Genomic DNA, 21675 nt, shown 5'->3' on the forward strand with positions numbered 1-21675 from the left:
TTATTGAGTACCTATTATGGGCAAGGCACTGTGCACAATTTCTTGATTGCATTTTTTCCTTTAGCAATTATCCAAAATTCCCAAGTATTACTCATCTTTTATTTCTTATACGTGTCTGAAGAAAGTGCATGGCTAAATGCCATTTTTAAAAAATGTTTTGTCTTTATTCTTTAAATTGTGTGTGCATGTGTGTGCATGCGCAAGTGCACATGGAAGCAAGAAGAGGGTATTAGGTCCCTGGGAGCTGGAGTTAGGTGGCTGTGAGCCACTCAACACGGGTGCTGGGAACGGAACTCCAGTTCTGTGCAAGAGCATCAAGTCCTCTCATTGGTAGAGTCCTCTCTCCAGCCCCACAACTGCAAATCTTAAATGGTTGTCGTATCAACTCAGCTTACGTGCTGAGCACACAGTAGGTACTTAATAAATACCCCTGACTGAACGAACAAAGACAAATCCCTGTCCTTTTGTTGATATCACAAGCTATTTCAGAAGACAAGGACTTAACGTTCTGAAGAAATTTCCTGATCACCTCACACCCTTACCGCTAATAACGAATTCTAATTCACAGATACAAATCTTTCAAAATAAATTATAACTGGGGCTAGACATTTAGCTCAGTGCTAACACCTTTGTGTAGCACAAGCAAGGCCCTGGGTATGATCCCAGCACCAACGAAAACAAAAGACAATTACTCATTATTTTCAAGGAGGCAGGATCAAAAGCTCTGTGCTCAGGACACCACGGCTTCAAGTGCACAGGTATTGGTAGAGCCGAGAACTGTTGGCACACATCACATATCAATCTGATGGGAGCCAAGTCAATGGTGATCCATTATCATGAGACTTTTTCTAATTTCTTGTAACTTAACCCACTGGTCAGATCTGTGTCAACTTGGTGATCCACAGGGTCAATTACCATGACGATCCAGGACATTTCTACCTCTTATTTCTGAAAGAATTCTTTTAGTTAAGTCTGTAAGTGATATTAAGTGATGTGACTTTTTCATTTGATAAGATTTTTTTTTTTTTAAACTAAAGCCTTTCGGTTCATGTTTTTACACTTCCAGATTAATTCAGTCTAGGAGTTTTACATATTTCATTTTTTTTTTGTGAGGTTTATCTTTTATCACCTTCTGAACACACTAATTGATCTGTTGATTTTGTGATGGCAGGGATTGAATCCAGAGCCTTGTACATGCCAGGCAAGCGCTCTTCACTGAACTACAGTCAGACCTAATGTGAAGGTATGGCGGTTCAAGCACTGAGGGGACAAGGAGAGTTGCTGATAACGGCAATATCCTGATAGTCTACTGCCTTTTGCATCTTAACGCTTAAAAAGATCCCCGTGGGGTCAGTGGTAGACTACTTCCCTCACACCTAAGGCCCAAGGTTCTACCCCAGCACCGGAGGTGGGCAGCTAGTGCCTTATAAAGCCTCACCTAGATATAATGGTAGCTTCTAATTCAGAAAGAATTTTTTCCTTGATGTTCCTGGATTAGCAAGAACAATCTGGAGGCAACCATGCAGTTAGAATTTCTCTTCAGGAGTTGAGTCTCTTGCTTTCTGACAGATGCCAGGTGACCATATGAAAACGACAACTTTTCTACTTGAAAAGCAGTTAAGGGCCTAGAATTTTATCCATTTGCATCGTCTCTCACTTTGGAAGAGAGCGACCAGTATTTGTGACAGTGATTACCAGTCCCATTACTGCATCACATGAGACAAGAGAAAACAGCATCACTGTCAAAGTGACAGAGACTCCAGTGATCCAACAGGAAGCCACACCAGGGCCAGCAACTCCAGGGTGAGCTCATTTGGTTTCTTCAACTTTTATGCTGAGATTTAGAAAAAGTCTTAAAACTCAAAATTAATAGTCAAGTATTACAGTTGTGTAACGCAATGTTTTCAGAACAGAATACGTCCTCAGGTTACAACAGATGCTCAAGCGCCTGCATGGCCCAGTGCAGTGGTTTAATTACTCAAACAAATGCTCAGCCACCTGAAGGTAGGCGTGAGCCGTGAGACTCCATGACTGATTCAACTGGAAGAGCTACAGGCCCTGCAGAGCTCTTACGCACCCTGCGGCTTACACCTGCTTAGCTTCAGTTATGGTTCGTCAGCCATTCTGACCCTCCAAAATGATGCCTTTAAAAAGAGATGTATACTGGGAAAACAACAACAACAAAAATACCCTTAGTATGTTTCCAGTAGCAGAAGGAGTAGGGACGAAGATGAGGGGTGGTTTGTGTGGTCTTTATCACCAATTTCATCAGCAAATCTCAAAAACCCAAACCTGTATCAAATAATTTAAACAGACGTGGCATTTTCGTCATGTGGAATGCAAAATGCACACATTCACATACTTACATATACATAAATATATACATATATGTTTCCTTTACAAAGCTTCGAAGGCTGCATTACCAGCATGCAAACCCCTTCTTCCATGGAAATGCCTAATACTGACAAGGAATGTCTAAAATACTTAAAGATATTTCTAGAAAATGGGACTTTCTTCTCTGCTTGGCTCCTAAGAGAATTTTTTTTCTGTCAACCTTTTACCAATGATCATTAAATAAAATTTTTTTACAGCCACATTGGTAATACACATTCAAAACATACAATAAAATGGCCTGCGTGGATTAAGAAAAATGAGAGAAAAAAAACTACCCCACAATAAAACCTAAACCCTTAGAAAGTGGAGTCTAACTTCCGTCTTCTTTTCGGCCGTGTGATGTATTTCCATTGACTCTGAAGCAGCACCGTCTAAGGTGCTTGCAAGCAGTAGGTCACGTCTCCCAGCTGCTGTCTTTAAATGCAATTTGGACTAATCTGAGTTCTAGTTCAAAAGCATCCGGGCGATCCTGAGGGTTTGCGGCCAGCATTTCCTTTATCAGTTGTTTCATTCGCCCATTCATAGACTTTTTCTTCACAGGGATGAGAAGTTCCATTTTGGGGTTTTCCAGAAGTGCCTCCCCAACAGGCACAATTTCAGTCCCCTGCTTTACGTAACTCCCCAAGAGCTCCTTCTTTGTCTCTGTGTCTATGAAGGTGATCCTCTCCAGCATTGCCCAGATGATAATTCCCAGAGCAAAAATGTCAGCTTTGGCAGTGTAGTGTCCTTCCCACACTTCGGGAGCCATGTAGAAGTCCGTCCCACATGCCGTGGAAAGGAAACATTTGTTTACACTGACAGGTTCTTCTGGGTTCTGCCCAGATGCTGAGCAAACTTTACTTAGGCCAAAATCAGCCACTTTGAGTGTGGGTTCCAAGTCACTGGTATCCATCCTGCTCTGAGAAATGAGGATGTTATCAGGCTTCAGGTCTCGGTGGATTATCTGGTTTTTGTGCAAGAAGGCCAGAGCACTGCTGAGCTGAAGCATGAAGCTGGTGTTAGTCTTTCGATTGGGTTTCCTGGACAACAGGTACTCATTCATATCTCCTCCGTCACAAAAATCCATCACAAACCACAAGTAATAGGCGCTTCTGGGATCAAAGGCAATTTCTCCTTTTAATGAAGTCTCTACAAGCTGTGAAGGGTGGGGAGAAGGGTAGTAGCTGTAAGATGCACAGAGGTTGAAAGGGATGGAGATACAGTCCAGCAGTTCTGAATTTACTGCTCTCACAGAGGACTGCAGCTCAGGTCCTCAACAAGCATGGTTGTGGCTCACAACTGCCTGCACTATCGCCCCAGTTTCCTGGCTTCTAAAGGCACCTGCACTGACACATACCCCTCCCCCAACATAATTAAAAATTAGTAAGTCTTTTTTATTTGTTCATGTTTTTGTTTTGTTTTATTTTTTGAGACAGGGATTTAGACAGGTATAGCCCCGGCTGTCCTGGAACTTGCTTTGTAGACCAGGTTGGCTTGAACACAGAGATCTTCCTTCCTCTGACTCCCAAGTGCAAGGATTTAAGACTTGCACCACCACCACCACTAGCTATAAGTCTTTTTAAAATATACTAAAAAGAAAGAAGGAAAACGTTAGGTCAATCTGCAGATTGCTGCCAGGCAAAGGTTTCTTTCTTTTTTTTTTTTTTTTTCCAAGACAGGGTTTCTCTGTGTAGCCCTGGCTGTCCTGACACTCACTTTGTAGACCAGGCTGGCCTCGAACTCAGAAATCCTCCTGCCTCTGCCTCCGGAGTGCTGGGATTAAAGGCGTGCGCCACCACCGCCCAGCCTTTTTGTTTGTTTTTTGTTTTTTCAGGCAAAGGTTTCTTAAACTGAATGTAGAGGTCACAAAAAATTGGCAATAGTAAAAAGTTTAGTGAATGTTTAGCTACCAAAAATTAACTCAAAACCAAACTGTATATTTACTACATTTACAAAGTTGCCTGTTCTTACAGCAACGTAATGGTTTGGTTGGGGAACAAAGACTTCTGATATCTTTCTACTGTCATTCATCAGCAAGCAAATAACCATAGTAATTCACCAGTGGGTTATTACGGTTTAACGCCTAAGTTAGGTACCATTTTTTTTTCTTCTTTTCTTCTGAGACAGGGTCTCAAGTAGTTCACAACGGCCTCAAACTCATTGTGTAGTTCATGGCTGGCCTCCTGCTTCCATGTCCAGTGCTGGAATTACAGGTCTGTGTGTCACTACACCTAGCTCAAGCAATCTCAGATTTAAGGCCAGCCTTGGTTATACAGTGAGATTGTCTCAGGGAGAGAGAAAGAAAAACAGAGGTTAAAAATTGCTTTTTGGGGCTGGAGAGATGGCTCAGTGGTTAAGAGCACTGACTGCTCTTCCAGAGGTCCTGAGTTAAATCCCAGCAACCTCATGGTGGCTCACAGCCATCTGTAATGGGATCTGATGACAACTTCTGGAGTGTCTGAAGACAGTTACAGTGTACTTACATATAATAAATAAATATTTTTAAATAAATAAATAAATAAATAAAATTGCTATTTGGCCGGGCAGTGGTGGCGCACACCTTTAATCCCAGCAGTTGGGAGGCAGAGGCAGGCGGATCTCTGAATTCGAAGCCAGCCTGGTCTACAGAGTGAGTTCCAGGACAGCCAGGGCTACACAGAGAAATCCTGTCTTGAAAAACAAAACAAAACAAAACAAAACAAAACAAAACAAAACAAAACAAAAGAAACAAAAAGGAAAACTTGCTATTTGAAGGCAGGTGTGGTGGCACATACCTGTGATCCTAGCACTACAGAAACAGAGGCAAGAGGCTCACTGGAAACTGTTAGGACAGAATTTCCAACAATTTCTGACTCTGCCTTAAACATATGTCTACCATTTTGTACTAATATAGTTATGTTAGCACTGTTCTCACCACTGATTTTTATAAACTACAAATCAACTGTGGAAAGTGCTAAAGATGCTCTATACCCTGAAGTGACAAATATCCAAGCCAAATTCTCTTTTTAAAAAACGAGTTTAATTGTGTCAGAGGATAACTCTCCTGCCACTCTGTGGGACCTAAGGATAGAAGGCAAGTTGTCAGGTCTGCATGTGAGTGCCTCTGCCCACAGCGCTATCTTGTCAGTCCAAGATTTACCTCTATGTAGAAATAAACAGGGACATTCACTTCAGTAGTGTACTGTTTGCTTTCTACTTTAATAAAAGGTAAAATCATATTTATACCAAAGGATTGCTCTAAAGTGACATTATTTATGACTCAGTATCAGCATGTTTGATTTGTTGATGTTTTACACACCCAGGGTTGTGCATGTTTTTCTGGTGAGAGGGCCTGAGTGGAAGGCTTGGGAAGCCCTGCTCTGGCCTGCTCTGCCAGTCAAGCCCTAGTCTCCAGCTTTAACTGAAAACCTCAAGAATATTTTATTTCATCTGTGTTTTTATATATGCATTAAAATTTTTTTCAGGGCTGAAAAGATGGCTCAGCAGTTAAGAGCACTGACTGCTCTTCCAAAGGTCCCGAGTTCAAATCCCAGAAACCACATGGTGGCTCACAACCATCCATAATAAGATCTGACGCCCTCTTCTGGTGTGTCTGAAGACAGCTACAGTTTACTTATTTATAATAATAAAAAAATCTTTGGGCAGGAGCGAGTGGGGCTGACTGGAGCGAGTGGGGCCTAAATTTAAAAAAAACATTTTTTTTTTTTTCTTTTTTCAGTACTTCAAAATGCCACCTTTGTAGCTGTATTTTGGAAAGTGCCCAACTGGCTGACATTTTCTATATATGTCGATAAAGCTGAGTTTTCTAACCACCTAGCTCATCACTTCATGAACATACTAAAATATAGAGGTATATAGCTTTTAAATTATATTTTTATGTGGTGTCTAAAAAGAACAAAAGGGGAAGACTGGAGTGAAGCTGTTGAGAACGAGCAACTGGTAAGTTTACGTTACAGTCGTTACACTTACTAATCACTATTACTACTTCGGTGGATATTCTGGAAAAAGCCAAGAACGGCTTCCATCTGCTTCCCCCAGCAGAGGGCAGCAATGGTGACGGCCTGCAGGAACCTCCTTGCTGTATGGTGTGCCAGTGCAGAGAGCCTGAAACACAGGTGTGCTATTCCTGACTTTAGTTTTTCTGTGTTTACCCTAAAATATAAACTTAATAAATAGCTTTGTATAAGGCAAAATACCAGTACTCAGACAATGGCTTAGAAGGTGGTGTATACGATACTGGCTTGCAAGAAGGGAAATATATAGTCTTCACCCACGTATCTGGATAATGCTTGCTAGACTCTGTAAGTTTTAAATAGTTGATAATCCTTCTTTCTTAAGCCCCTAGATAGGCTCTCACTCTGTACCCAGAGTCTGTCTGTAGCCCAGCCTGGCCCTGACGTCATGGACTTCTCTCGTCTTCTGTGTCAGGATTACACTATGTGTGCAGCATGTCCAGCAGCTCATAATTCTTCAGCCCTGAGATGTATCAGATTCTCTATTATATGTTCCTATACCATCTGTGTCTGTCATTTGTCTGACATAGACAGACTGGAGGGTGAAAAGTCCCGATGCATGAAGTTAGGCCTTAGTAACTGTTTTACATTTTCTCTCGGATGGGGTTTTTAGGACCTGGTTCAGTGATTCCAACTGAGAACAAGGAAAACATAAAAAATGAAAATTTATGAATAAAGGCCATGCATAGGGACTCTCTGATTATGTTACAGATTTGTTTATTGATTTTACTATACTGTTTTGATACAATTCTATTGATAAATATATGGTCAATTTGCTGGGTGTATGGTAGTGTATGGTTTTAATCCCAGCAGAGGCAGAAGCAGGTGGATCTCTGTAAGTGTAAGGTCAGTCTAGCCTACATAGTAAGTCACAGGTTAGCCAAGTCTACACAGTGAGACTCTGTCTCAAAAATAAATGAATAGATAAAGAAAAATCAGGCTTACTTAGTTTCAACACAGGTACCTATTTCCGAGTTCTTATATACCAAACTAGCGTCAGCCTCCTCTCTGACTTGTACGAGGTCATGGAAGGCAGAAAGGAACCACATATGAACAGAGAGCTACTAGAAAAGTCAGGTTATTTATTTCAAGACATTCTGACAACAGAAAGTGTCATGAATCAAACACACGTACCTAAGGCTTTATAGGGTAAAATTGATTCACTAAAGAGGCAACTTAAGTCCAGAAATCACTTTAGTCTGGTACTTCATGTCTTAAACTAGATAAAACCCAATTACTATTATGTTGCCACTAGATGTGGGCCTGGTACTGTGTCAAATGTGTTCGTATCTGTACTTCTCCACCTGAAGGGGTTGTGCGCCTTAGTCTCTACGGCTTAAAGGAAGGGAATGGAGTTTAGGTAGGACACCCCAAACCCTAGGCTCCATCTCTAGCACTGGCGAAAAAGGAAAAAAAGACAGAAATATTTCCAATATTTTTATCATGGCAACCTAAGTACTTTTAGAAAAGTAAATACTATAAATTAGCTTCTAAATTTCTAAAATTATTTTGTTTTGTGTGTAGGGGGAACTACGAAACACTCATGGAGGTATGAGAACAACTTCTCAGGTGTCCAAGTCCTCTTTCTACCATGAGGGACCTGAGGCCTGAACTTGGGTCATCAGCCCTGGCAACAACTCCTTTACCCCCTGAGCCTTTTACCACCCTAAACATCGTTGGTTTTTTTTTTTTTGTTGTTACTATATTTTAATTGTTAAATTATATTTACTTTCTTTATATATGTGTTTATAAATGTGTGTGTGTGTGTGAATGCTTACATGTATGCATGCCACAATGCAAGTGTGGAGGTCAGAGGACAGCGGACAGCTTCTGTCCTGGAGCTCAGGATTCAGCCTAGGAATGTCTTAAAGTCAATATACAGGTGAGTCTGGCCTTGAACTCTCCAGCCCCCTGCCTTTACCTTCCAAGTACTAGGACTATCGGCATGTAGCAATTTACTCATCTAAAGCTTATTATTTTTAGACCTGTGACTTAGGGAAATCCAGTTACCATGGGTGTGAATATTACTGATTATGCTATTTTTTCCTTGTCTTCTGAGTTTATTTTCAAAATAACTGGTTTCCAGGAACTGACCTTAGATGCTGGTCTCAAACCTCCTCTAGTTCTCATCTTGTTCTATTGCTATGCAGACTGGTTAAGTACCAGGCATAGCAGGTGGCTTGCTTTACTTTGAGGTATGTGCAGCACAAGTTTAAAGCAGACACCTCCTTCCTCTACAGACCTTTACGTACACTTAGCCATAGAACACCTGCCTCTTAGGAAACCAAAGCTCATCTGGCACTTTGGTTTCTCTTGCTGACCACTATTATGTCCATTTCCTATGTAGTGACACATACCTGTAAATAAAGGGAAGAATTAGAGCCGTGGGACATCTTTTGCACCATCCCATCTTTCTGTAGGATGCACTCTTCCAAGTGAATCACATTTGGGTGTTGGCTCTTGATACTGCTTAGTGCCCAGAACTCTCGAAGAGCTAGTTCAACATTTTCAGGCGCGTGGCATCGGATTTTCTTCACGGCTACTCTCGCAGAGGTCTTTCTGATGACTGCTTCATACACAACACCGTAACTACCTCGGCCTACCTCCCGTATTAGATCGTACTTTGGCTGGCTACTCACCATCTTCAAGGTCGAGGTTTCTGGAAAAATCAACAAAGTGCTCTGTTGAAATCAAGTGGCCCTATTGGCTTGCATTCTTACGCATGCTTTACCCATCTGTTTCACTTTCTGTGGTACTCAGAAGGTAATCAGCTATGCTTTGGACCAACCTATCAACAAAAATAAAGGTAATAGCACTTACCACGCATCATGAACTATTTCAAGAACTTTAATTTTTAAAGTTTTTGTCTTTGAGACAGGGTCTTGCTAAGTTTCCCTGGCTTGGAGCTTGATGTATGAATTATGCCGGCTTTGGAAGCCATGGTTACAGTACCATCACCCCTGACTTGTGTGTAAGTGCCCATGCCATGGCACACTCATTAGGAGAAAACCTTGGCTCTCCTGTCACTGCTACAGCATATGCCAGGGTAGTGGCCTGTGAACTTTGGACACTCTGTCTCTGCCACCCATCTCCCCACAGGAAGGCACATCTACCTTCACATGGGTTCTAGGGATCCAAATTCAGTTCCCCAGACTTACTCAACAAATGTTCTACCCACTGAACTCTCTCTCCAGGCTCCACCCACCCACTCCTTTTTTTTGAACAAGATCTCACTATGAAACCCTGGCTGGCCTCCAACTCAGAGATAAGCCTGTCTCTGCTTCCCCAGTGCTGGGATTAAAGATTTGTGTCACCATGCCTTGCTTCCAGTCTTGTTTTTTTAAGACAGGTTCTTGTGAATATGTAGCTCAAGACGGCTTTCACGTCTTTTAAGATTTTATTATATATTTTACATATCTGTGTGTAGCTTTGTGTAAGTCAGAGGGCAGTATGTGAGAGTCAGTTCTCTCCTTCTACCATGTGGTTCCAGAAACTGAGCTCATGTTATCTGGCTTGGCAGAACATAACTTTACCCACTGAGCCACCTCAATAGCCTTGGCTACCTTGGTCTCTGGTATTACAAGTGTGTGAAGTAGCCAAACCTGGCTACTTTATATTAAGTTCATTTAATCCTTAACTGCTTGAAAATGTCATTATTAAAAATATATATATACCTGAAATTTGAAATTTTATCAAGAGGTGGTGGCTCACACCTTTAATCTCATCGTGTAGGAGGCAGAGGAAGGCGGATCTCTGAGTTCAAGGCCAGCCTGATCTACAGAGGGAGTTCCAGGATACCCAGGGCTACAGAGAGACCCTGTCTTGAGAAGAAAACACACAAACAAAAGCAGTGAAACACAAAAATCCCTCACACTTAGAAATGCAAACCCCTGACTTTGGTTTTTGGACCAAAAATGGTCAAGATCACTGACTTACGTTTTGTTTGCAACAGTGTCTCAGGTAGCTCAGGCTACCCCTGAACTTACTATATAGCAGGGGATGACTCTACTCTCCTGCTTCCACCTTCCTAAAAATAGGGTTATAGACCTGCACCAGCATGCTTAGTTATTTGTTTCTTACAAAATGGGCACAAATAAAGTTTTTGCAGAACGGTTCCCTCAAAATGAAGTAAGTCGACTACCTTTTTATTGTTGTTTAGCATAGTTATTTAATTCTAGGTCTTTTCTGGCTAAAGGGGGAGCATCCTATACATCAAAGGGAATCCTCTGACAAAGTCCTTTGGCGCTCGACCCTGAGAAATCATTTAAAGGCAAGCTGGAGCACAGGCCCCACAGAGAAATGTTCTTTTGAGTGGAGAGTCTGCAGTATGCTCCCTCGCCCACTGTCACTGTCTTCGCCGGCCAGGAAGACTAAGATTGTATTGACATTGCACAACTAGGTAAACAAAGTGACTGTCCCGGGAACCCGAGACTCCCGGAACGACTACTTTAAGTTCATTGGCCAGATTTAAAAGAAAATGACTGTCCCTGACGTTTGCCCTGAGCTACTTCCTTGTATTGGTCGCCTACCCTTCAATTTCTTCCTGGATTCCCCAATGTCAGGTTTCCTGTCACGGGGCGGGACAGTCTGTCCTGCTCTGTGCTGATGCCCGGTTACTAGGCACTTCCAAGTGACTCTTTTCTCTGCAGCGATCCCCTGTCCTCTCCCACTTGCCAGAGTCCCCCCGAGGGAAGAACGCCTTCCTTGCACAAGAAAGGACGGTGTCTATCAAATCCTTGGGGTCCTGGCTGGAGAGACGCCCTGCTGAAGCATCCTCCGAGAACCCGAGCGCCTTACGATGGCACGTCTCGGACCCTCCTGCCTGCCTGCCTGCCTGCCATGCTCCCTCCCGGGCTGGGCACCGGCGGCTTGGACATGCACCTGCTGGTGCCGGGGACGGGGACAAGTGAGGCCAGCGGTGCTCGCTCTGTCGCCGAGGCGCGCTCACTGGCCAAGCAGCAAGCTCACTCCGGGCGGCCGTCCCTGGAAACCCCGAGGGACCCTCCCGTGGCCCCTGAGCGGGCCTCGCAGTCGCTTCAACTCCTGGCGGCTGCAGCCTAGGGAACCGGACTCCGGGAGTGGCCCGGGCGGGAACGGAGGCCGCAGTCCCCGGCCGGTGGCCGGCGCAGCACCGGGCCTTCCCGGGGATGACTCCGCTGAGAGGTCCGTGACAGGCCTGCTGGGGACAGAGACACATGCAGGGAGGCCGGTTCTGACTGCGGGGCATCCGTGGCACGGCGAAGGGCCAGGTTTACCTCAGGGCAGCCGCCGCCGCTTCTCCCTCTCATGAGCTCTGCAGGCCGCCATTATCGCGCAGCTCGCGCCCTCGGCCGCGGCGGCCTCCAGTCAGAAGCCGGCGCGCGCCCCCGTGGTGCGCGGACACACCCCCTCACGCCGGGCCCCGCCCCCTCCGGCTTGCCGTAGCGCGCGTGCGCAAGCCGAGCGCCGCCTGCTGCCGGGCGAGCGCTCGCCTCTCCTCGGCGGGCTCTGGCCATTGCGCTCCGCCGCTGCCCTGGCGCGGCGCACAGCCGAGCGTCTCCAGCGGTGTGCGCGCTGCAGAGCGGACCAATGCTGCCCTGCAGGGGTGGCGGCAGGGGACGGTCGCCCTCAGCCGCAGCGGGGGGCGCGTTCCGGGACCCCAGGGAAGCTGCGGCCGCTGGCCCGAGCCGGTGATGCTCGTGCCCCGTGGCGGGCTACGCTGCCCGCCCTCTTCAGACCTACCGAGCGGCGGGCTGGAGCGCGCGGTTCGCTGGGGCCGGATGCCCGGTGCATCTTCCTCGCTGGTGGCGGGACTGGGCGGCGGGTTCGTGGGGAGGCGCGGCCAGTGCTGGGAGGCTGGCTGCACCTACGTTCCGAGGCACCGAGCTGTGTTTGCGGGTGGCACAATGGCCCAGGCAGCGACGCGGGCCCGGGTGCGATCATCTGGGAGGATGCTGTCCCCTGCCCCACCGGCGCGGTGGTATCTCCCTTAAAGAAGCCGGAACCTCATTGTTCCCGGCCTTGAGGATCGGGGCGTCCTGCCGGGTGAGAGAGAGAGGGTGTGGCCTACCTGGCTGAGGCGCCCAGCCAAGCTGGCCTGAACCGGAGTTGGGACCCACGTAGGCGGTGTACAGACACAAAACTGGTCGCCTAGGACTAGGATTGCCGGCTAGAACTGCAGTCCCCCGGAGTTCTTCAAATACGTGCACAAAGCCTTTCAAATACCCCCAACAGCTGTCAGTCATAACCCTGAGTTGCCCTGAGATCTACCATCACGGTGACAGTAACTTGGAGACCAGGACCAAGTGGCAGGCCCGTCGTTAGTTACACAGATTCAGTAAGCATCTACCAGAAACGTCCATTCTTTTCTTTATTATTCTGTACCTACTGCTTGTTAATAAGGTTGATCCTGCCTTCATTGCCCCCTAAGCATCTCAGTGCCTCCAGGATCATCTTCCTTTGTCTTCTGCTTATGAAACTAATATTTGGGGTCTGGGCAACTTTCTATATAATCTGAACCATATTCCAAAAGTAAAGACCTTACTACTGACCCTGCTCTCATAGGTGAGGAAGCCAACGCCTGCCACATTTGACCAAAAGGTGTCTTCCTAGAACAGCCACTGGCACCCTAGTGTAGCACCCTCCAGCCCCTCCTAATAAAAGCCCAGAAATGTATTCAGAGTTTGTCCTGAGGGCCATCCTCCTGTTGGTGCTCTCGCTTTTCTGGGAATACTGAGTCAGTCAAGACGTGCTTCCTGCCCTGGAAAGTAGGGGGAAATAGGAAAGCTCTGTAGACGCCGGCTACCAGTGTTAAACAGGGTGGACTAGGAAGAGATCTCTTCATGAGAGTAGTCTTTTTGTTCATTGTGGTCATAAAATGTCACAGGATCGTCAAGGGACATACCTGTTCTAGCTGCTTTCCTGTTGCTGTGATTAAAACGAAAAAATGCTGGCCAAAAATACCTTAGGGGAGGAAAAGGTTTGTTTGACTTAAACCTTCAGGGTTAGGGTCACTGGGAATTCATCCATCACTGAGGGAAGTCAGGGAGGGGAACTAGGGAAGGAACTGTGGGGGGAGGCTCCTTACTGGCTTGCTCCAGGGTCATGGCTCAACTACATTTCTAAACAGTTTAGGCTGGCCTGCCTAGAAATAGCACTGCCCACATTGGGCAATCGACAAACCCCCTCACAGATGTGCTTACAGGCCAGTCTGATAGAGGCAATCCCCCACTGGACACTTCCTCAAATACTAAGCTGGCAAGTTGACAGCTGAAGCTAACAAGACTAGTGTGCCATCACCTATGTGACTAACAAAGTTAGTTGCTTATATTTTAAACTTTTAAAAAGCCTATCAGTCCAATAAAAGAATTACTCTGCATTCTACAGTTCTTTTGCCTTTGAGGCAGGGTCTCACTTTATAGCCCTGGCTGGCCTGAAGACCAAGCTGGCCTTGAACTCAGAGATTCCCCTGCCTCTGCCTCCAGAGTGCTGCTGGGATTAAATGTATATACTACGACACCTGAGCAACCTTAAACATAAAAGCATGGATCTGTGTTTGTATGATGTATGTCAGAGGACAACTTAGTGGAGTTCATTTTCGCCTTCTACCTTTGGGGGATGTGGTTGCTTGAATATCTTTGGCCCCTAGGGAGTGGTACTGTTCCAAGGCGTGGCCTTGTTGGAGGGAGTGTGTCACGGTGGGGGTGGGCTGTGGAGGTCTCCTAGGCTCAGCCTGCACCCATGGCAGAAGAGAGTCTCCTCCTAGCTGCCTGAGCATGCCAATCTCTCCTGGTTGCCTTCGAATCAGGATGCAGAACTCTCAGCTTCTTCTCCATCACCATATCTGTCTGGATGCTGCCATGCTTCCTGCTATGATGACAGTGAGCTAAACCGCTGAATCTGTAAGCCAGCCCCAATGAAATGTTTGCCTCTGGAAGAGTTGCCTTGATCACGGTGTCTTCACAGCAATGGGACCCTGACTAAGACAGGGATTCCAGGGGCTGAACTCTGGTCACCAGGCTTGGGTGTATCCAGTGCTTCTACCTTGCTGAGCCATCACACCAGCCCAACGTAGATCCGTTGATCTGCTCACCTCTGACTCCCCACACTCAGAGGATGAGAGTGGGTTTACAGAAATATGCCATCATGCCTGACCTAATTGTGTATATTTAAAAGATAGACAGTGGGGCTGGCATGGTGCTTCATACCTTTAATGCAAGCACTTGGGAAGCAGCAGGAAGATGTCTGTGAGTTCAAGGCCAGCCAGAGCTACAGAGTGAGCACAAAACAAAAGATAAACACTGGAAGAATGAAAGCTTCTGAAAGTGCTGTCTGTGTTCAGAGGAGAGGGAAAGATGTGGATGAAATCATGCATGGCTGACTTGGTGATGTTCCGTTCAGTGAGGCAGCCTGTCTAGAGGCCTGGCGTCTATCATGCAAGTGTATATGTGTGTGTATGGGCACATGCACACACACACACACACATGAACACATTATTTTAGGATAGTTTAACAGAGTATATAAAATCCTATTAATTTATAATGTATATATAATATTAGCCTGGCTAATATTCATAATTATATCTAAGGAAAATACATCTGTTACCTCTAGCATAAAGAAATTGACATTGCTAAAGATGGTAGTATACATTTAATCCCAGCATTCAGGAGGCAGAGGCAGGTGAGTCTCTTACATTTGAAGCCAGCCTAATCTACATGGTGAATTCTAGGATAGCTAGGACTACATAGTGAGACGTTGTCTCAAAAATAATTTTAAAAAGGAGAAGGGGAAGCCGGGCGTGGTGGTGCAAGCCTTTAATCCTAGCACTCAGGAGGCAGAGGCAGGCGGATTTCTGAGTTCGAGGCCAGCCTGGTCTACAAAGTGAGTGCCAGGACAGCCAGGGCTATACAGAGAAACCCTGTCTCAAAAAACAAACAAACAAAAGCAAGCAGGCGAGCCGGGCGTGGTGGCGCACGCCTTTAATCCCAGCACTCAGGAGGCAGAGGCAGGCGGATTTCTGAGTTCGAGGCCAGCCTGGTCTACAAAGTGAGTGCCAGGACAGCCAGGGCTACACAGAGAAACCCTGTCTCGAAAAACAAAAAAAAAAACAAACAAACAAACAAAAAACAACAAAAAACAAAAAAAGAATCTATTTCTTAGCCGGGCGTGGTGGCGCACGCCTTTAATCCCAGCACTCAGGAGGCAGAGGCAGGCGGATTTCTGAGTTCGAGGCCAGCCTGGTCTACAAAGTGAGTGCCAGGACAGCCAGGGCTATACAGAGAAACCCTGTCTCCAAAAACCAAAAAAAAAAAAAAAGGAGAGGAAGAAGAAAAGCATTTGTCTTAGAGTCATTGCTGTAAGAAACACTGCTTGTGGACGTTGTACATCGTGGTGCGCACTAGGCTCCGCACCACGATGTACAACGTCCACAAGCAGAATCCCAGCAACCACATGGTGGCTCACAACCATCCGTAACGAGATCTGGCGCCCTCTTCTGGAGTGTCTGAAGACAGCTACAGTGTACTTACATATACTAAATAAATAAATCTTTAAAATAAATAAATAAATAAAAGTTACTTTCTATGGAATCCCAACCAATAGATGGACAAGAAATAATAAGATTAGAAAGGTAGAGCTCACCCAGAGAACAGTAATAACACCAGCGGTGTGAACAGTTGTGAACATAAAGTTTCAGCAAACGACCTGAACCAACTGACCAAGCTTATACCACAGGGACACAGCATCTGCAGAAATAGTTCTGTCAAGAAAAGGAGTCTGAGCCGAATTCAGATGATGTCTGTCAATTTGCCAGATCTATAGGCAATAGACAAAGACCACACTCATCACTCAAAATATGGACTGTTCTACTGGACAAGCTCTCTGGTTTTCCAGGGCGTTCTTGTACTGAAACAAAAGGAAAGGGGAGCCTGGACTAAGGAGGCTGAGGCAGGAGAATGAACGTAATTCAAGGTCAGCTTGAGATGACAGTGGGATGAGACCTCAACAGCAGAAAAGGGGCTGTAGAAAGTTAATGTATACCAGCCTGGGCTGCATGGAGCCCTGTCTCAGAAGACACCCCCTCCCCCAATGATGCCTGTGGTAAGATCTAGGGAATTAATTTTTAAAGATAGGGTTATAGGCATGGGATACCACACGGGTTCACGTGCCATGGATATAACCTCAGGCCTCGTGGATGCTACCCAAGCCCTCTACCAACTCAGCTGTATCCCCAGCCCTGAATTTTTTTTTTTTTTTTTTTTTTTTTTGGTATTCATTTAAAAAATTCTGAAATAAAAACAGTCATGCTTAAACCAAACCCTTGGTTGGACAAGTGGGAATTTGGATGGGGCAAACCTGCCCCCTGGTGGTAGGTTCTGTGAGTGCAGCTGTCAGGTGTAGTGTATCCTGGCTGAGCTGCTTCCCACCTCCCAAGCCACAGCTGCAGCAGGTCTGAATTCATGCCAATAGTCATGTCTCTGGGTTGGAGTGGCATCCTTTAGTTCACAGGAGCCTCCTGAAGCAGACAGTCTCAGCAGACCATTTTTCATTTAAACCAAAACAAACAAACACAAGCAGGACACTCGGTGACTTACATACTTCTCTCGCACTTGAACTAGGCAGGGTCAGGTGTCCACAAACTCCTTTTGCAGATCTGTCCTTATTTGCAAGTCTTTGTCTCCGAGGCCAAGCGCCTGACCCTGATCAATGATAATGGTTGTGTGCGTAACTTCACTGGGAATCGCTGATACTAACACTGCTTGTTCTGAGCCAGACACACACTCACATTGCATTGATAATCTTCATAGTTTCACCCTGTGAAGTATGTATTTCTACCCACTTTGTGGATGGAGAAACTGAGGTATATAGAGGTGAAAGACCTGCCCGTGGTCACACAAAATGGACTGATAAATCTGAGCTGTGGGTGGTGATGCACACCCATGATCCCAGCAGTTGCGAGGTGGAGGCAAGAGCATCAGAAATTCAAGACAATCCTCTGCTGCGTGAGGAGTTCCAAGTCAGCTCAGGCTCCAGGCTGTAAGAGAGTCTGTTTCCACCTAAAAGAAAACAAGCAAAGTGGCAGAGCTGGAGGGTCGTCAAAAGCAGAGGGTCTCAAAGGCTGGCTGTGCTAATGATGCCGCTTGAAAGGGAATGTTAGAAGACACCAGCTCTACATAGGGAAGCACTTCAAATTAGGACAGCAAGGAACAGAGGCCAGAGCCCACCAGGGAGATGTGCCTAAGCCTGAATGAAACCTGGCCTGCTCGAGGCAGAGCTGTGCTGTCCCTGGGTGGGGACAGCTGCCCCTGTCATCTGATTCTCCATTCTAGAAGTCGGTCAGGGGCTGGCTCCATCCTTACCCCCTGGGGCTGGCTGTCAGGAGGCCCAGGCCAATGTGCCAGTCTACGGTGTCTGCCCATCGAAAGGATGCTTCTTGGAAGTCCATGTCCGCTGGCCCCGCCCCATCCCAGTCTCTGGGTTTCCTGAAGTTCAAGGAACTGGACCAGCAAGTCACTGCTCAGCTAGGCTCCCCCTGAGCAAGGCTCAATTTCGTTCATTTAAACCAACCAAAGGGTTGGTGAACCATGGCTCAACCCTGGTGAGGTCGAACACATCGCACCGATGGAGCCGGAAATGCTGACGGATAAGATCAGCTCTATCACATGTTGTATGACTCTAGCAAGTGAACGCACCTCTGAAGAGTCTCAGGGGCAGCCATGGGAACGCGCATGGCAAAGCAGGTGGTGTATTTGTCTCTTCGGTAGTAGGCACTTAAACCCGGGTCACCATGGTGACTTATTATCTCTCCACAGAGTGGAGAGGGAGGATAGCTCGTCTGGAGACATTGCCTGACCGGGCAGCCAGGAGATGCCATTCTTATCGGTACAACCTCAGAGCTGGGCTATTAATACTCATGGTGCCCCACAGGCTGAGAGCTAGCATTCTAGCCTCGAGGTGCAGAGGTGGGAGGGTGGGGCTGCGGAACAGTTGGCCTGGGTGAGAGCGATCCTGCCCGATCTCAGCGGGCAGCACTTGGGCCCTTGAGCCAGACACCCTCCACCTGCAGACTAGGGTCTAGGCAAGTGTGAAATTCCTGAATGAAGTCAAGCCTGGGGCAGGCATCTTCCTAGTCCCTTGGGAGCATCGCACTGGCCTTCCAGGGATCCAGCTGCCCAATAAAGCAAGGCCCTGATGGGTGCCAGGAGCAAACCCACGCCTGGAACTGTGGGCTGTCAGAGTGAGAAGGCATGCAGACAACTCCAGCCTTGCTTCCCCGGTTCACAAGGTACCCTCTAGGCCTGCCCAGCGACCAGAAAAGTCTCCTTCAGCTTCAGACTCGGCAGACCTGTGAGCACTAGGGATTTGAACCCTTCTATGTACTGTAAATCTTGATTAGCCCACCATGCTGGCACACACCTGTAATTGCAACACTCAGACACCGAGGCAGAATCCCAAGCCAGACTGCAGTACATATTGAGACTTTGTCTCACAAAAAAACCTGTATACAGGGGCTAGGATGTAGCTCAGTCAGCGGAGGGCTTGCCTCCAACACAGAAAGTTCTGGGTTCCACCCCGAGAATTGCATAAAATGCGTGTGGTGTTTATTTCACACCTGTAATCGCCACGCTTCTGAGGTAGAGGCAAGAGGATCAGCTGTTCATATATAAGGCTAGCCTGGGCTGCACGAGTCTTGAATTTGGCTGTTGAAAGCATGAATGAGACAATCAGCACAAAGCACAGGAATTAGTATGTCTCCTGAGCCGAGGCTATCCACACTTAAGTGGTGGCAAGTCCCAAGGAACAAAGATCTTCCGGGAATTCCCTCTTCCACCACTGATATTGGTTATGCCGGACAATGCTTCTTTGTTTCCTTATATTGACCATAAAAAATCAATAGCGGGGGCTGGTGAGATGGCTCAGTGGGTAAGAGCACCCGACTGCTCTTCCGAAGGTCCGAAGTTCAAATCCCAGCAACCACATGGTGGCTCACAACCATCTGTAATGAGATCTGACACTCCTCTTCTGGAGTGTCTGAAGACAGCTACAGTGTACTTACATATAATAAAAATAAATAAATCTTTTTTAAAAAAATCAATAGCGGGTGATGAGCTGGCTCAGTGGGTAAAGGCGCCTGCACCAGGACTGACAATCTGGGTTTGATCCTTGGGACCCACGTGGTGAAAAGAGAGAAGCAACTCCCTCAAATGCCCCTCCAACCTTCAAACCCCTGCTATGGCAAGCACGTATCAATAAGCGCTCGCACACACAACAAATAGGATAAAGTAAGAATGTATAAGTAAAATAACAGAGAAGCATAAAGAAATCAAAGTCAGTACATTGTGATAACTTTTTTTTTATTAATAGCAATTATTTATTCATTTGTATTATGCTATAACACTTAGTGAGACCTTGCATTAAAACAAAACAGGGCCGGGCATGGTGGCGCACGCCTTTAATCCCAGCACTCGAGAGGCAGAGGCAGGTGGATTTCTGAGTTCAAGGCCAGCCTGGTCTACAAAGTGAGTTCCAGGACAGCCAGGGCTACAGAGAAACCCTGTCTCGAAAAACCAAAACCAAAAAAAAAAAAAAAAAAACCAAAAAACAAAACAGAAAATCCCACGAGTACATTATCTCATTTAAATGTCACCCCTACACACACCCTATAGTTTACATGGTTTCATGTCACAGCTGAGGAAACCGGACCCTGGAGAACTAAGGCAGTCGTTGCCTAGAGGCTCCTCCCAGAGCAGTTCACTGCTGCTCCTCTCATTCCTCTTGGCCTCAGCCGGCAGAGGAGGGAGCCATGTCTTCATATGATGGGCAGATCATGCAGGCTGGAGCCTGGACACTGCTGGCTCTGGCAGCTGGAGCACCTACCTGTATGGGGCCCCTCCACGTGCTCTCCAAGTAGTCCTCCAGTTCAGGAGTCTGAGCTGCTTCCAGACTTTTCCTTTCCATCCCTTAGTCTTAGGTACAAATGTTCTGTTTTGGTTTTGAGGTAGGGCTCATGTAGGCCAGGCTGGCCTCTACCTTGTTATGTAGTCAAGGATGACCCTTAACTCCTGATCGCTGCCTTCACCTCCCAAGTGCTGGAATTACAGATGTGCTCTCCCATGTCTGTGGTTTTACAAGTAAAGTTTTATGGACAAAATCCAGGGTGTCTCACTATACTCACACCAAGTAACTAACAGACTGCGCTGAGACAATCACTCTTCCTATTAGACAAAGGCAGTTCCAGAGGCTGGGAAGTCCAATGTCTTGTACCTAGTGAGGGCCCCCCTGCTGTGTCATCCTATGGTGGAGTCCACAGAAGAGGGGTGTTGTGGCAGTTTACTGGTTTGTTTGTTTGTTTGTTAATTATTTGTAGTAGGGACTAAAGCAGGGCTTTATACACGCCTAGGTGTATACTCACTAAGGAGAATATCCTTAGAGAAGCCTGTATATTTTACCTTAAAATACAATTATATGTGGGGGCTGGAGAGATGGCTCAGTGGTTAAGAGCACTGACTGCTCTTCCGAAGGTTTCGAGTTCAAATCCCAGCAACCACATGGTGGCTCACAACCATCCGTAACGAGATCTGATGCCCTCTTCTGGGGTGTCTGAAGACAGCTACAGTACTTACATATAATAGATAAATAAATCTTTTTTCTTTAATGTGTGTATGTGTATGTACATGTAGAAGCCCATAGAGGCCAGCAGAAGGCGTCAGCTCCTGGAGCTGTAGTTACAGGAGTTTTTGTTTTTAAGTCATCCAGTGTGAAGGCTGGGAACTGGACTCTGGTCCTCTCTGGAAGATTAAAATGGATTAAAAATGGATCTTAATCTCCAACCCATCTCTCCAGCCTCCTGTCTTTTAATTAATTAATTTATTAATTAATTTATTTATTTCAAGACAGGGTCTCTCTATTATATAGGACTATAGCTCTGGCTGCCTTGCAACTTATTATGTAGAACAGACTGGTCTTGAATTCACAGCGATCCACCTGCCTCTGAGTTCTGGGATGTGTCTCTACACCTGACTTAACTTTTTTTTTTTCCATTAGTTTTAGATGTGTATTGTATATAGCTGTGTGCATACACCACATGAGTGCAATGCCCACAGAGACCAGTAGAGGGCATAAGATTCAGACTCAGCAGTTGTAAGTGGCTGCTCTTTCAGAGAGCCAGGGTTCCATTCCCAGCTCGCCACCATGGCGCACAACCATCTGTAACTCCAGCTTTCATAACGATCAGCAAACCATTCACTTGTTTTGCTCGCAGCCATCTGTAAGGAAACAACTTCCTTTTTTTTTTTTTAATATTTTTTTTTAA

At 46.1% G+C, this 21675-nt stretch overlaps 1 protein-coding gene across 3 annotated transcripts; it reads right to left on the reverse strand.

The window, feature by feature from the left end:
• Window positions 1–218: 218 nt before the first annotated feature.
• Pdik1l (PDLIM1 interacting kinase 1 like) lies at window positions 219–12398 on the reverse strand. Of its 3 annotated transcripts, none has more exons than XM_029476638.1 (3): window positions 12108–12398; window positions 8744–9045; window positions 219–3529 (listed from the first exon to the last, which is right to left on the reverse strand). In XM_029476638.1, exons 2-3 carry the CDS (start codon window positions 9026–9028, stop codon window positions 2789–2791), a joined length of 1026 nt encoding a protein of 341 aa, XP_029332498.1. In that variant the 5' UTR covers window positions 9029–9045; window positions 12108–12398; the 3' UTR covers window positions 219–2788. The 3 variants fall into 3 exon arrangements, with proteins under 3 accessions (XP_029332498.1, XP_021016436.1, XP_029332499.1); XM_021160777.2 differs by lacking the exon at window positions 12108–12398 and adding an exon at window positions 11642–11779; XM_029476639.1 differs by lacking the exon at window positions 12108–12398 and adding an exon at window positions 11268–11331.
• Window positions 12399–21675: the final 9277 nt, after the last annotated feature.

Source organism: Mus caroli, chromosome 4 (assembly GCF_900094665.2).
Source record: "Mus caroli chromosome 4, CAROLI_EIJ_v1.1, whole genome shotgun sequence".
Lineage (NCBI taxonomy): Eukaryota > Metazoa > Chordata > Mammalia > Rodentia > Muridae > Mus > Mus caroli.

Coding starts and splice junctions, on each gene's coding strand:
- Pdik1l (XM_029476638.1), bottom strand. CDS start 9,028: ATGGTGAGTAGCCAGCCAAAGTACGATCTAATACGGGAGGTAGGCCGA. Junction 3,530..8,743: donor ATTCTTCCCTTTATTTACAG/GTATGTGTCACT, acceptor CACCCTTCACAG/CTTGTAGAGACTTCATTAAA.